Source organism: Malus domestica, chromosome 16 (assembly GCF_042453785.1).
Source record: "Malus domestica chromosome 16, GDT2T_hap1".
Lineage (NCBI taxonomy): Eukaryota > Viridiplantae > Streptophyta > Magnoliopsida > Rosales > Rosaceae > Malus > Malus domestica.
The window spans coordinates 13,810,517-13,824,178 of NC_091676.1; the positions used below are offsets into that span (position 1 = coordinate 13,810,517).

A 13,662-nucleotide genomic window follows, 5' to 3' on the forward strand; every position below is an offset into this window, starting at 1 on the left:
CAGCCTCATGGTGTAGATGGATTAATTTATAGGAAAACTAATGAAAAGGGCTTGAAAACTTTGAGTTTTAATGATAAGGACAAAATAAAGGGTAAAGTGAATAGTACCATGATTGATTTTTTAGTGTAAAAATATGGTTTTTCGTTAAAGTGAACAGTACCGGATGCTTTTCGTTAAAGTTCCCTTAATTTATATATCTTAAAATCTTAGATCTCGTAAAAAGTTGGAGGTTTTAAACTCGCAACTACTCTTCAATATACGAAGTAATTCAACTTTTTATAAACACATGTGAGATTTGTGTTAGGAAAATTTAATAGTAATACTATTATATATTAAATTTGTTAATTGAATTAGAAGTGAAGCCTTTTGGCAAAAAGATGTGTTTATTTAAATGGAAGAGTTGCAATTTTTTACTCTTCATGAATGATCACATGTTTTTCTGTCACATCCCAGCCCAGGCCCCCACCATATTCCGAGCTCGACTCTGCCGTAGCATGATATTGTCCGCATTGGGCCCCGACCATGCCCTCACGGTTTTGTTTCTGGGAACTCACACGATAACTTCTCAGTGGATCACCCATCATGTGATTGCTCTCGTGCGAACTCGCTTAACTTATGAGTTCCGATGAAACCCGAAGCCAGTGAGCTCCCAAAAGGCCTCGTGCTAGGTAGAGATGAGAATATACATATAAGGCTTACATGATCCACTTCCCTGGACGATGTGAGATCTTACATTTTCAAAGAGATATCTCAAATTCTATAAATAGGGAAGCCTTCTGTAGTCATTAAATAAATTTTAATTACATGTATTCATGTACTAAATATTAGAGTCTAATTGAGTTCATATGAGAATTTTCAACATAATCGTGGTTAATAGAGTTTTGTGATTTGGATTGCTACTATTACAAGGATGTGGTCGTTGTATCTTGAGAGACAAGCACCGATCAACCATAAGCACTGTAGTAGGACGCAAACTTATCTTAAGAACAGAGTATCTCACACTTGCCTTGATCATATTTTTTAAGTTTATCTAATCCATTATGTCATGTTCATTTAGCATTGGTTAATCATGTACATATTATGATATATAATTGCATGATTGTTTCTTGATTTTCTACTGATTTAATATAACAATTAGACCTTGTTTTTGTTTTTCATGAAGAAATTTTCAATTTAAGGCAACACTGGACATTCTAAATAATGCAGTCGGTTATATAAGGTAATCAAGAGAGCTCCTAAACGTTTTGAACACGTCTGAACAAGTGGCTGAGGCTGATACGATGCCACGTCAGAGTTTTGCAAGTTGAGGCTCATACCGTCATACGAGGCAAACAAAATCTAGATGCCTAGTCCAATCCCAACTCCTCTTATCCACAACCGCAAGATCCGAGGGCTCTGATGTTGTGGGCTATGGGAGAGATAAGTTTTTAAAGAACTTTAACGAAAAGCTCCCGGTGCTGTTCATTTTAACGAAAAATTACATTTTTACATTAAAAAGTCAATTTTGGTACTATTCACTTTACCCTTTATTTTGTCCTTATCATTAAAACTCAAAGTTTTCAAGCATTTTTCATTAGTTTTCCTAAGTTTTTATGGTATGAAATATGGATATACTTCTATATATGGTGGGGTTACGCTGGCAATACACTAAATACCCAATTTACGTGCACAACTCAAGTGCACGGATGATTAAATCTCAAAAAACTTATACATATATGGTTGGCGATTGATCAGTCTCATAAGAAAAAGAGAAAACAAAAACAAAAACTGAGGCATCAAAAATAGCAACTCAAGTTTGTCGATGAAAATATATTAGGGAGCAGTCTGGCCCTGGACATGAGTCAGCAGCACCACATAAAATATTTGCTTCCTCAATTATCTACCACATGCGATGCCACACCAATCCAAACCTCCTTTCCAATATTCCAAAATATAAATCATTGAATTAATTTTCTGAATAAAAATAAAAAGAGAGGAAAAGTGGGATTTGTGGTTGATGGAAATTGGAATGAGGTGGCTGCCTAATATTCCATGCAAACCAAAACCACCGCCCAACTCATCACCTCCTTCTCCACCTCCTCTATCACTCTCTGACTATTTGACTACGACTACTCCCTCCATTCTCTCCACACCACCCAAATCTATTCAACTCAACAATTCTAGAATTCTTGGTTAAATATAATGTTGTCGACTAATTTTCTGTAATTTTTCTAATAATAAATAACGCTCTATATTTATTTTATCTTTAACAGTTTGGAACTACTCAATCGTATGAGAAACAAATGGTGAAGAACTGAGAAATGAAACAGTTGACTCTAAAAAATTGACAACAAAGACTATTTACAAAGTCAAAACTATATGGTACGTTGTACTGCCAAAGGCAATCGGTTCTTGAACTTTTACCTTTGCTTTCTCTTCGGCTCGTGATGTTAATCCTCATTCTTTAGCCTCATGCATTTGTTACATTTTTTTCATTGCATTACGTACTACCGAAGTATATATAATTTCTAACTGCATAATATACGATGAACAAATATGATTCACGGATCTCCGGATCCTCACGAAGAGGATCCGGATTCCAATTTGTATACCATTATTGACATTTGTTTATATAATGATTGGCACTTTGACAACGTAGAATTCTTAATAACAGTAATTGACAAAAAAAAATCTTAATAACAGTATCTAGATACATCGCATGTACTCAAGGTTTTCGTTATGTTAAGGTTTGAATGATTCACAGGATAATTTTGTTTTTGGAATAATATAAATGGATAAGCATGTCCTATATGATTAATAACCTAACAAGACATCACCTAAATACCATTTGGATAACGAAAATTTATAGGTTTCTTATCCAAATAGCCCTGAGATTGATATATAAGTCATCACCCTAGTTTTTGAGATTTAAAATTAATATAACTGGTCTATGTATTTGTCAATCATCAATCATTTTGGTTATTTCGTGAAAATCTCAGTTAAACAATGATAAGATGACAAAAATGAGAATTTTTTTTGTCAAATCATTTTGGCACATTATTTATTAAATCGAAAGTATTATTTTTATCATTTTAGTCCTTATGTAACAAAGATATTTAACGGCAGGCCAAAAATGATTTCTGGGACCAATTATATTGAATTTAAACATGAGGAGCAAGGTGAGGAGTTATAATGGGAATATGATCCTCACCAGATCCTTTTCTTGGGAATTCCGGAGATCTCGTGATTGTGACCGTTCATCGTACATCGTACAGTCAGAAATCATTTTAAATCTAAAATCTAAACTTAAATATATATAGTACCTAATAAAAACTGACCGCACGATATACAATAAACGATCACGATCATGGATCCCGGGATCACTTGTCCATTATAACAAGTGACCATTTTGAATAAAGAGTCAAATTTATAGAAAAAAAATTCAAAAAGACAAATTTCAAACCACCTATATGACTATTCTCTCCCTTCTTTTGAAAAAAAAAAATTCGAATAATTTAGCGCCGGACTACATTAGATTCCTGTGCGATCGACACGTGGTAAAGTCTTATTGGCCTTTGGTTTTATTTTTTATTTTTTTCCAAAAAGAAAAGACGCGTAGGAGGTCCTCTTTTGTGTTTATAAAGCTCAGCATCGGGCTTGCCGATGCCATAACTTCTCAAAACTCGTCAGCGTCTCATTCGTCTGCATTCAGAAGCTCTCAAACTTTCTGGATTTTCATAAATTAAAGTCACAAAAATCAAATTTTCAATTGTTTCTTTTCTTTGTTGTAGATTTTTTAAGTCTGTTGATTTCGGGTTGTTAAAAGTTTTCGGGTAATCGGGTGTTTGGGAAATGGAGGTTTCGGTGTTTCGCGGCTCTCAGGCGGCGGTCAGAAAGGCGGAGTTGGTGCGAACGGAGTTTGCGTTTTCTAAGTTGAATGGAAATTTGAAGACCAACGTCTGTTTTGGTCAGAGCAAGAGCTGGAAAAGCGCCCGGCTTCAGTTTACTGTGAGGGCCGTACAATCCGATTCACCAGTCCGGTCCGATAAGGTTTCGGGTCCTGCCAAAAGATCCAAACCGGTAAGTGGTTTTTTCTTCAATTTTTTTGTGTTAGATAACTTAGATTTTTGTTTGGTTTCTGAGAAATTGGAGAAAAATGGGAAAATAGTGATTGAATTTCAAATTTTTATTATATAAATTAGAATTGACCTCAAGTTTATGAAATTATAAAAGGGTTTTCAAGAAACATGATAAGTTTTGAATTTTCCTACAATACTTCCATGATAATTTAATGTTTTGTAGTTTCTTAGTTGGTTTGAAGACTAGAATTTCCGTTAGACTTTTTAGTATCTGGGATTTGCATAACTCCTAGTCCTTAAGATTTGAAACCTAACCTATAGAAGGGGCATTTGAGATTGTTCAGCATCAATTATTTTTATCTTTTTTATCCTCATTTAGTAGTGATTTTTCACGGAATAACCTAAATAATTAAGGTAGACAAACTCGTAAACTAATTTTAAATCAATAACCAAAATAAGAATGGATGCAAATCCATTAACTGTCGTAACTCTTCATTTGGGTTCATGATATTATCTACCGTCAATTATTTTGATTATTTTGTGAAAAAATTTCTGTTAAATTAAAGAAAATCTAGTTCAAGGGAGGGGTTAATTTGACAAAAATACTCTTAATTAATGGAGACCTATCGCTGAATGGCCAAAATGATTGATGGTGAACATCATCACTTCTATTGATTTTAAATCTTAATGACTAAAATGACAAGTTATGCTAATCTCACTGACCATTTTGGATAAAAAGGCCAAAACATTAATTTAACTTATTATGTAGTCCTAGAAGTTTAATGTTCTATTTGTTGATTTTCCGGCCTGATTTATGTAACTTAATTGACTCATTTTTTGTGATGTGTTATACTTTGCAGAATGATGGAGTAAGATTATTTGTTGGGTTACCTCTAGATACAGTTTCAGACTGCAACGCGGTGAATCATGCTAGAGCGATTGCTGCCGGATTAAAGGCTCTGAAGTTGTTGGGGGTGGACGGTGTGGAGCTCCCGGTCTGGTGGGGAGTGGTTGAGAAAGAAGCCATGGGCAAGTACGAGTGGTCAGGCTACCTAGCCGTTGCAGAGATGGTTCAGAAAGCCGGCCTTGAGCTCCATGTCTCGCTCTGCTTCCATGCGTCTAAACAACCGAAGATCCCACTCCCTGCGTGGGTGTCTCGCCTTGGCGAGTCCCAACCTGGTCTATTCTTTAAGGACCGGTCAGGGCAGCACTACAAAGAGTGTTTATCGCTTGCTGTCGATGAACTTCCTGTTCTGAATGGAAAGACTCCAATCCAAGTTTACGAAGACTTCTGCGAAAGCTTTAAATCTTCGTTGGCGCCTTTCCTTGGTTCCACAATCACGGTAAGGAGCCATGATACTTGAAAACTCCGCATTTCATCAGTCATCATACGTTTTGTTCGCATGCTAAATTGTCAATTTCCTGTATTGCTAAATTTCAGGGCATCTCAATGAGCTTAGGACCAGATGGTGAGCTTCAATATCCTTCTCAGCACCGACTGGTCAAAAATAAAACTCCCGGAGTTGGAGAATTCCAGTGTTATGATGAAAACATGCTAAGGATTCTTAAGCAACATGCTGAAGCAGCCGGAAACCCTCTGTGGGGTCTTGGTGGCCCTCATGATGTTCCTAGCTACGACCAGTCACCAAATGCAAACAACTTCTTCAAGGATAATGGCGGTTCATGGGAGTCTCCATATGGTGACTTCTTCCTCTCCTGGTACTCGAACCAGCTCATTTCTCATGGAGATCGCCTCCTCTCTCTTGCCTCGTCAACTTTCGGTGACACTGAAGTGGAAGTTTGTGGTAAAGTTCCACTAATGCACTCTTGGTATAAAACAAGGGCTCACCCTTCTGAGCTGACTTCTGGGTTCTACAACACATCCTCTAGAGATGGTTACCAAGCAGTTGCTGAGATGTTTGCGAGGAACTCGTGTAAAATTATATTGCCTGGAATGGACCTATCAGATGAACATCAGCCACGGGACTCCCTTTCAAGTCCCGAGTTATTACTTTCACAAATTAAAACAGCTTGCAGAAAGCATGGGATTGAGATTGCTGGCCAAAACTCATCAGTTATGGGAGCTCGCGGAGGCTTTCAACAGATAAAGAAGAATTTGTTGGGAGAGAATGTGATCAACCTATTCACATATCAGAGAATGGGAGCGGACTTCTTCTCACCTGAACATTTTCCTTCATTTTCTGAGTTTGTTCGGAGCCTTAATCAACCACAACTGGAGTCGGATGATCTACCTACTGAAGAAGAAGCTGCTGAGTCCATACCTACAACTTCGGAATCAGTCATCCGCTTGCAAACCGCTTAATTTCAATTAGAATTTATGGTTGTATTTTTCAATTAGAATTTATGGTTGTATTTGTATATATTCACCTCTCCCAGACCCTGCGTAAAGCGGGAGCCTTGTGCACTGGGTACGACCTTTTTATTTGTATATATTAAACTTGTCTGCTATACGTATATCTGGAGAAACGACGCAAAATCGTATAATCCAAATCAGAAGAACAGCAGTATATCACTGCGTTACATTGTACCAAAAACTATGGTCCTATGAGCAATTTTTAGGCTTTTATTCTCCCTGGTGAATGTTAATACTTTAGGCTCCCAAATTTGTTTAAGTTGTATCCTGTTAACCCATTTTTTCCTTTTTCTTTTTGAAGTGCGGGAGATAACGGTAAACATGGGGTAGTGGTGTCCGAACATATGCTTTCGGATCCCTATAAAATGCATCGGATCGCACCATATTTTAGTGCCACTCGACACCATGCTATCCCACTCAATAAGAAAGCTCCGCAGTGGTGATGCTGGCGTCAGTTGACAAGGTTAAAATATATAGAATACGCCTTAATTAGGTAGGGGGAGGGACGAGGATTAGACGTCACCCATGTCCTGCGGTCTGTACCTGGTGCCGTCTTAGGATGGGGGCTGGCCGATAATAGCTCGCCCGCATCCCAAAACGCGCTACCCTCCTAGGCATGCAACAGTAAGTAATCTCGGTTGTATGCTGTACACAGAATGCACACCAAAGAGCCAAGGTTTGGTATCGACCTCTGCACCAAATGGCATGCAAACAAACTTTGAAAATTCCAGAGTTTGGCCAACTCAGAGAGCCCTGTTCTGATAACTCGCAAAATAAGGGCAGCATACAACTCAAAAGACCTGTTCAATCAGTACCATAGTCGAAATACGCGTAGATTCTTTGATAAGAAACAGAAGCACGATGAAGTTGTCGGAATTTTTTTTATCGGTGGGTCAAAGGAGCCCCACCCTAACGACACTGATATTGTTCCCAACTTGGTAATTACCATCTACCCAATCCATCTGATGTGTAGTTTTTATCACAGAAGGTCTCGATATTAGTTAGAGTGAAATAATCCTATTTAAATTCATTATTTTTCTTTGAACCCACCGATGTGGGATAGCTAACACGCCTCCGCACATGGAACCCCATTTAATGATTCACGCGTGGAGATCCACACATCAACAATTGAAACTCAAAGGTCGATTCCAATGGAGTACAAACTTGTTTCCCATCCTTTCAAGAGGTGCTTCTTAAGAACTCAAATGCCAACTCCATGTTAAGAGTCCATGCTTGTTTACAAGTCCACACTTCCATGTTAAGTACTTCGGCTTGCACGGGCCCGTAACCAAGGCTCTGTTACCATGTTGAAATTTTCGAAGTTTGTAATTTTTCTTCTCTCTTCCTTGTCAAAAGGAAACAACGGGCGAGGTTTGGGACAGTGCCAGAAGAGCCACCGTCCATGGATGCAGCTTTGCAAAGCAACTCGTTATAAGAATTCCGAATGCAATGGGGGATTGAACAGCCTATACTTGGACGAAACAAAATGTACATATAAAATTAAATGTGGTCAAATTTCAGGAAAACAGGGTTTTGTTAAAATAGCTAGTATATACATTCAAAACGTAAAATTTACAGCACATGGAGGAGTGACAAAGAACCAAAGTTCTCCACCTTTATATTCCAGAACTCCGGGGTTTGGCAAAATCATGATCCACGAAGGTCTGGAGCGTCTGAGCACGCTGTATGCCTGCCAATCCCAGCACTACGAACGCCTTCAGTGAACGGCCTCATTGAACTCAACCCACTAAGTGACCTTTAAACCTAGCTGCTACTAGAATACGAGACAAAGATAAGAGTCAATCATACTCGTTTAGCAGATATTGGCACCTAAAGACCAACCGACTCCATCAACATTACAAACAAAGCACAAACAACCGTATGGATTCTGGAAGTGTTATGGGCACTGGGGTGAAAGAGTTGTGTTCAAGTATATAATAGTTGGTCAACTTAGGTTCAAAACTAATTACCAGACTCAGAAAGATTCATCTTTTAAACCTATACCTTTATTCACAGGCAATCTTGGTGTCAAAGCTGCTGAGGCAGATTGAAAATGCCTGGAACGCTGATATTGGATACCGGTAATCCATGGTAAATTGATCCTTGCCCACTTTTCCAAATTGGAGGATGATCTTCTCGTGTTCTGGCCCAGGGGGTCCATTTTCCGGAGAAGCCACCAACTGAAAGTTCTTCACTGAAGCAACTGTTACTCGTCCATGAAAGTTCAAACACCAACACTGGAGTTGCTCATGCCACCGAGGAGACTTGTTTCTTAACACCAGCACCCCATCTTTCTGTCTGGCCAAAGGCCCTGACAGGAAACTCTCCATGCGGTTTGATTTCGATCGATTAAATGAGAGGGATGGAAATAATTCTGCATTGCTATGTGAAAACTCTGCCTGTGTGGGTGCTACTCCTCCAGGCTCAATTGAAGAGGATGGAATTGAATCCATGGTACACTGCATTCTCCTCGGACCCCTGCTTGCAAGAACTCTGTGAGCTTTTTAATTTCCTCAGTATTAAAATGAAAATGCACCCTTACCTAAGTGTACTGATCAAATTATGATCACAGCTCACAATGTTGTTGTGAGGATTGCGGAGAATAAGAGAAAAGAATGAAAGCATCACCTATGCCAATGAAATACTAGATGTACTCTTATAATTTCACTTCTAAAGTACGTTCTATAACTTGTCCTACAAGCATAAGGTTTACCTGGAACCCAACATATTTAGTTCATATTGGATTTGAGCCACCGGATAGTTGCCAGCAGGGACTCTAGGGGAAACTTGTTTCAAATTGACAAGCCTAGTGGAGCGACTTTTTGCAATCTTGGCTCCCGAATGACTCGGCTGCCCATCAAAGATTGTAAACTTTGTTCCCAAGAAGTTTGATCTTCACAAAGAGAGAGGGGGGAAAAGTGTGTTAATACTTAAGCTCATGGTGAACAAGAAAACAGGTTACATCATATGCATCTTTCGGCACACCTCAGTTTCCCAACATAGTAGCTGCTCCCCTTTGACATATCATCAGCATACAGTGAGATAACATAATCAGTGCAGGTGGGGCGTTTAAACTTGCGCGCAGCAAGTAGGAACTTGCCTTCGTCAATTAGAGCTGCCATTGACACCAGACAAACAAGAAAAGTTAACACAAACTTATAGCTCAAAAAGGAAACCGAAAGAGGACAGGTCCACCATTTACAGAAAGCAAAAGCGATTTCTTAAGAGAGAAATCAATACCTACATGACCTAACTGAAAAAAAAAACTAGAGCAAATATGGAAAACCCATATCTTTGAAAAACAAACCGGAAAAGTTTACCTGTCATTCAAAATGTACTCAAAACAACAGAACTTCCTTTTTCGGTTAAAAAATGCTCACCAGGGGTCAAACCAAGAAAAAGATAATATGTTTGGTCGGAACGGTTCCGTTTGATAAAGCACTGCACGAGATCATCCCTTGGACCGGGCTGCAATCAGATAAAACAGATATTGAAAATATGTACAACGACGATTTCAAAGGTAGAGAACAATAAATCAAAATTCTGGTAAACCAAAGATTTTCCAACCCGAAAATCGAACAAATAAGAATTCAGAACGTGATTCACGTGATCTTAGGCTCTTCCCCTCGCTTGTTAAACCAATTTACACTACATGGTTACTAACGACTGAAATTTTGTAATTTTAGCCACTACAACCGTTAAGAAAAATTGCTTTCCAATTCCAAAAAACATTACAAAGATTGAAGATTTGGCTAAACTTGCCTGGAAGGCCAAGAATTATGCTAAAAAGTTCACTCCAGTCACACTCCAGAAGCATCACAAACAAATCAAGCAATGCAATTTCCACTGAAACCCAATTGTAATACATCCAGAATCCATGAGAAATGCAAACAAATGTAAATTTTGGACATAAACTCAATCAATTAGAGAAGAAAAAGAACTCAATCAAAATAATTTTCCTTTTTTTCTGGAGAGAGAGAGAGACCTGCTTGACGGAGATGGGGAAGGTCAACTTTCCAGAGAGTTCAGGAGCCTTGACGATCTCCTTGGTGAGGTGTCTCCAACTCCGGCAGACACCGGCGCAGGCGACGACGCTCTTGCGCGGCGGCCAGGCGGCCTCCGAAGCCTCGATTCTGACCAGAACCTCTCTGAGTAACTCCTGAGGCATCTGAGCCCAGCAGCTCTGCTTCAACGACTCCCCCACCGCCTGGCCGCCCGGCCGAGCCGCCGAGTCCTGCACCACCCGCTGCGACCGCGAGAACTTCATGTCCTGGATTATACTCCTTATCGACATCTCCCAATTGATTCAAACTCCACGACGAAGCAGAATACGATGGGATAAGAAATTGGATTTGGAATGGAGGATTTGGGAATTTTGAAGAAGAATCGAGTGGCCAGAGCAACTAGGAATATTTATTCAATTTTTTTCTCTGTTATTTTATACTCTTTCTTATTTGTTGTTTGGTGAGTGGGAAAATTTTTCTTTTTCATTTTATACTCTTAATTATGTAGAGGGATTATCCACCACGGGTGGCAATGTGAGCACAAATTTTTAGACTCATATTTCACACGATACATTTGTGAATCACACAATAATGATTAAGGGTTTCTATGAGTTTTTTCGGTCCCAAAAGGTTAGACTATAAAAAAAAAAAAAACATTGTTTGGTGGGATTTTCTAATTAATTATTCGAAATTGTTCAACTACAAATTGCAAATCTGTGAATTGGAAAACGTGATTTTATTATATTTTTTCCTTGAGACCTATTTCAATTTTTGAAATAAAACTCAAATTCTAAGTTATAAACTTACTCCAATTTACTCCAACCTTGAGGCAAATATGAGTTTTAATCCAAAATTTATTTTTAGTGCAAATTTAGGCTAGAATTCTCCGTGGATTAGAATGGCTGACCCATTATATACGTGTATTTTTTTTAGTTTTATATTTTATAATTTCATTGAATCCAATCGGCAAAGATCTAATATGATCAAATCCAACGATAAAACAAAGATATAACCGTCCAAATTTAAATCCATTGGCTAAAGTAATTAAAAAAAATCTTTTATGTGTTTCATATTTCCACAAGTTTCATAATGTTGTTTTAGTGTTTTTTTTCAATATTTAGGAATCAAATTATTTTTAACGGGGTGTATTCAATTGAGATTTTGAAGGATTTTAATTCTTTTAATTAATCTAGGGGTATTCAATCAAGATTTTAAGTGATTCTTTGAACTTCAAGGTGTATTCAATTAGAATTGGGAAATTTTATTTAATCCCATGTAACCTCTTTCTACACCCAACTTAAATTTTAAATGTTAATTGTCTATTTTACCCTATTGCATAATTACTATTAAGTACAAAATGAAATTAATAATAAAACTCAAATTTCTCAATAAATCCAGACACTATAATTAAATTCTAGCATCACCCTTTGTTTATCCTACGTCCATTCCGACTAAAACTCTAATAGTTGTGATAGAGAAAAACAAGTTTTTTTTTATTGATGGATAGTAATTTTGAAGTTTTGAATCCTTCAACTAAGGTATGACTTAAAAATATGGATATTTTGTTTGTTTGCTTTTTCTTTGGATTAAATTTCATACTTATTATATTATATTATATTTGTTTTTCTTTGTAGTCTGTTTGCCCCCAAAACACCATTGCAAGGACTTCTAATTAGTAGTGCAAAGACATATAACTTGATTCTCGATGCAAATAACGATTGCCCAACCTCATAAACATTGACCACTCACCAGCGGGTGACATGTCTCCATCCAAATCCAAAGCATCAAGGTCAAATGTTTTTCTGGCAAAGTGATGGACTAAACTGGAGCTTGCATCGCATTCTCTGGCAAATTCAAATCTATGGAAGGATCTCTTGGATCACAAGTCTATGGATGGTTGGTAGCTGAAAAAAGAAAACACAAAAACAAAAGGCCATGGACAAGGATGCCTCTTTGAAGAAAAAAAAACATTCAGTTAGAGATGTTATTTTATAAAGGGAATGGGTGTAAAGATAACTTTACATTTTGAATTGGATTTGAGAGGGTATTTTAGGTAATAAATTTAGGTTTAAGAGATATTAATTCTTTAATTAAAAAAATATGGGTAAAGAGAGTAAGTTGAGTGTAGAAAGATGTTAGATGGGTTCAAATAAAATTTCCCATTAGAATTTTAAGATAGTTTATGAAAATCCATATAAATCCGGATGTATTCAATTAGGATTTTAAAGAAGTTTATAACATTCTTGGTGTATTCAATTATAAATTGATTTTAAAGAATTTGAGAAAGTTGAAGAATTAGAGGAAATTGGAGAGATTTCGTAGTGTATTTTAAGCATCCACAAAGCTCACCTCTCCCCATAAGATTTTGAGGGAATTGAATCAAAATTTATATGAAATCTCTACAAATCAATTAAACTCCATAAAAATCTATGGATTTATAAATCTATTAAAATCTCTCAAATTCTTAATTGAATATACCCCTAAGTTAAAATGTTCATAGAACTAAATTAGGATATTCTATATATATATATATATATATATATTAAAGTACTTTATGGAAAACAAATTATTCTTAAAATTTATTTTTTAATAATTTCGAACTCAAAGTTAATCCAAAACTGTTAAAAAAGAAAAAAAAATTTCTAGATTAAAACCTAAATCTTTTGAATTTAAAAATCTTAAGTTCCAATCCAGAGTTGAAAATTGTGAAAAGAGGATTTGGTCAGCCCCTTTTTTCCATATTTTCCAAAAATATATTATTATACATCTAGAATTTTCAACTGTGAAATTATTTTATAGTGTACACGTGGCGAAGTGGGATGATTGATGTGTGCGATGTGGAGATTTATTTAATAATGTGAACGCAAATCTTAAATTTGGAGTGCTATCTACAACCAAGGGGCGTTGAAAAAGAAACACCTCAAAATGGGTGAAGGCGAATGTCAACCAAAACATCATCCAAGCCAAAAATAATTTTCTCTTAATATAATATGCAGCTTGTTGTAATCTTTATTAGATTAGGAATGCGATTGTATAAATTTTAATATATTTAGAATATTTATTGGGATTCTAGCGTATATCTTAGACTAATACTATATTATTAAAGTTGTAATCCTATTAGGTAAGAAATTTACCTTCCATATTATTATAAATAAAGAGATTGCCCAGGTTAGTGATCCTCTTCCTAAAAGTTGGGTACGCCCATCATTTCGTACAATCAAAGTGA

The 13,662-nt window shown here is 36.8% G+C and overlaps 2 protein-coding genes across 6 annotated transcripts; one reads left to right on the top strand and one right to left on the bottom strand.

The window, feature by feature from the left end:
• Positions 1–3,617: 3,617 nt before the first annotated feature.
• On the top strand, positions 3,618–6,682 carry LOC103403788 (inactive beta-amylase 9-like). The gene is made up of 3 exons (XM_008342623.4): positions 3,618–4,059; positions 4,919–5,401; positions 5,500–6,682. Exons 1-3 carry the CDS (start codon positions 3,832–3,834, stop codon positions 6,379–6,381), a joined length of 1,593 nt encoding a protein of 530 aa, XP_008340845.3. The 5' UTR covers positions 3,618–3,831; the 3' UTR covers positions 6,382–6,682.
• A 747-nt stretch (positions 6,683–7,429) lies between these two features.
• Positions 7,430–10,983, bottom strand: TLP5 (tubby-like F-box protein 3). Of its 5 annotated transcripts, none has more exons than XR_011576849.1 (7): positions 10,418–10,983; positions 9,813–9,900; positions 9,418–9,547; positions 9,146–9,325; positions 8,437–8,910; positions 8,047–8,203; positions 7,430–7,898 (listed from the first exon to the last, which is right to left on the bottom strand). XR_011576849.1 is itself a non-coding variant. In XM_029095335.2 (6 exons), the coding sequence occupies exons 1-5, from the start codon at positions 10,724–10,726 to the stop codon at positions 8,439–8,441; spliced, it is 1,179 nt and encodes a 392-aa protein (XP_028951168.1). In that variant the 5' UTR covers positions 10,727–10,983; the 3' UTR covers positions 7,905–8,203; positions 8,437–8,438.
• Positions 10,984–13,662: the final 2,679 nt, after the last annotated feature.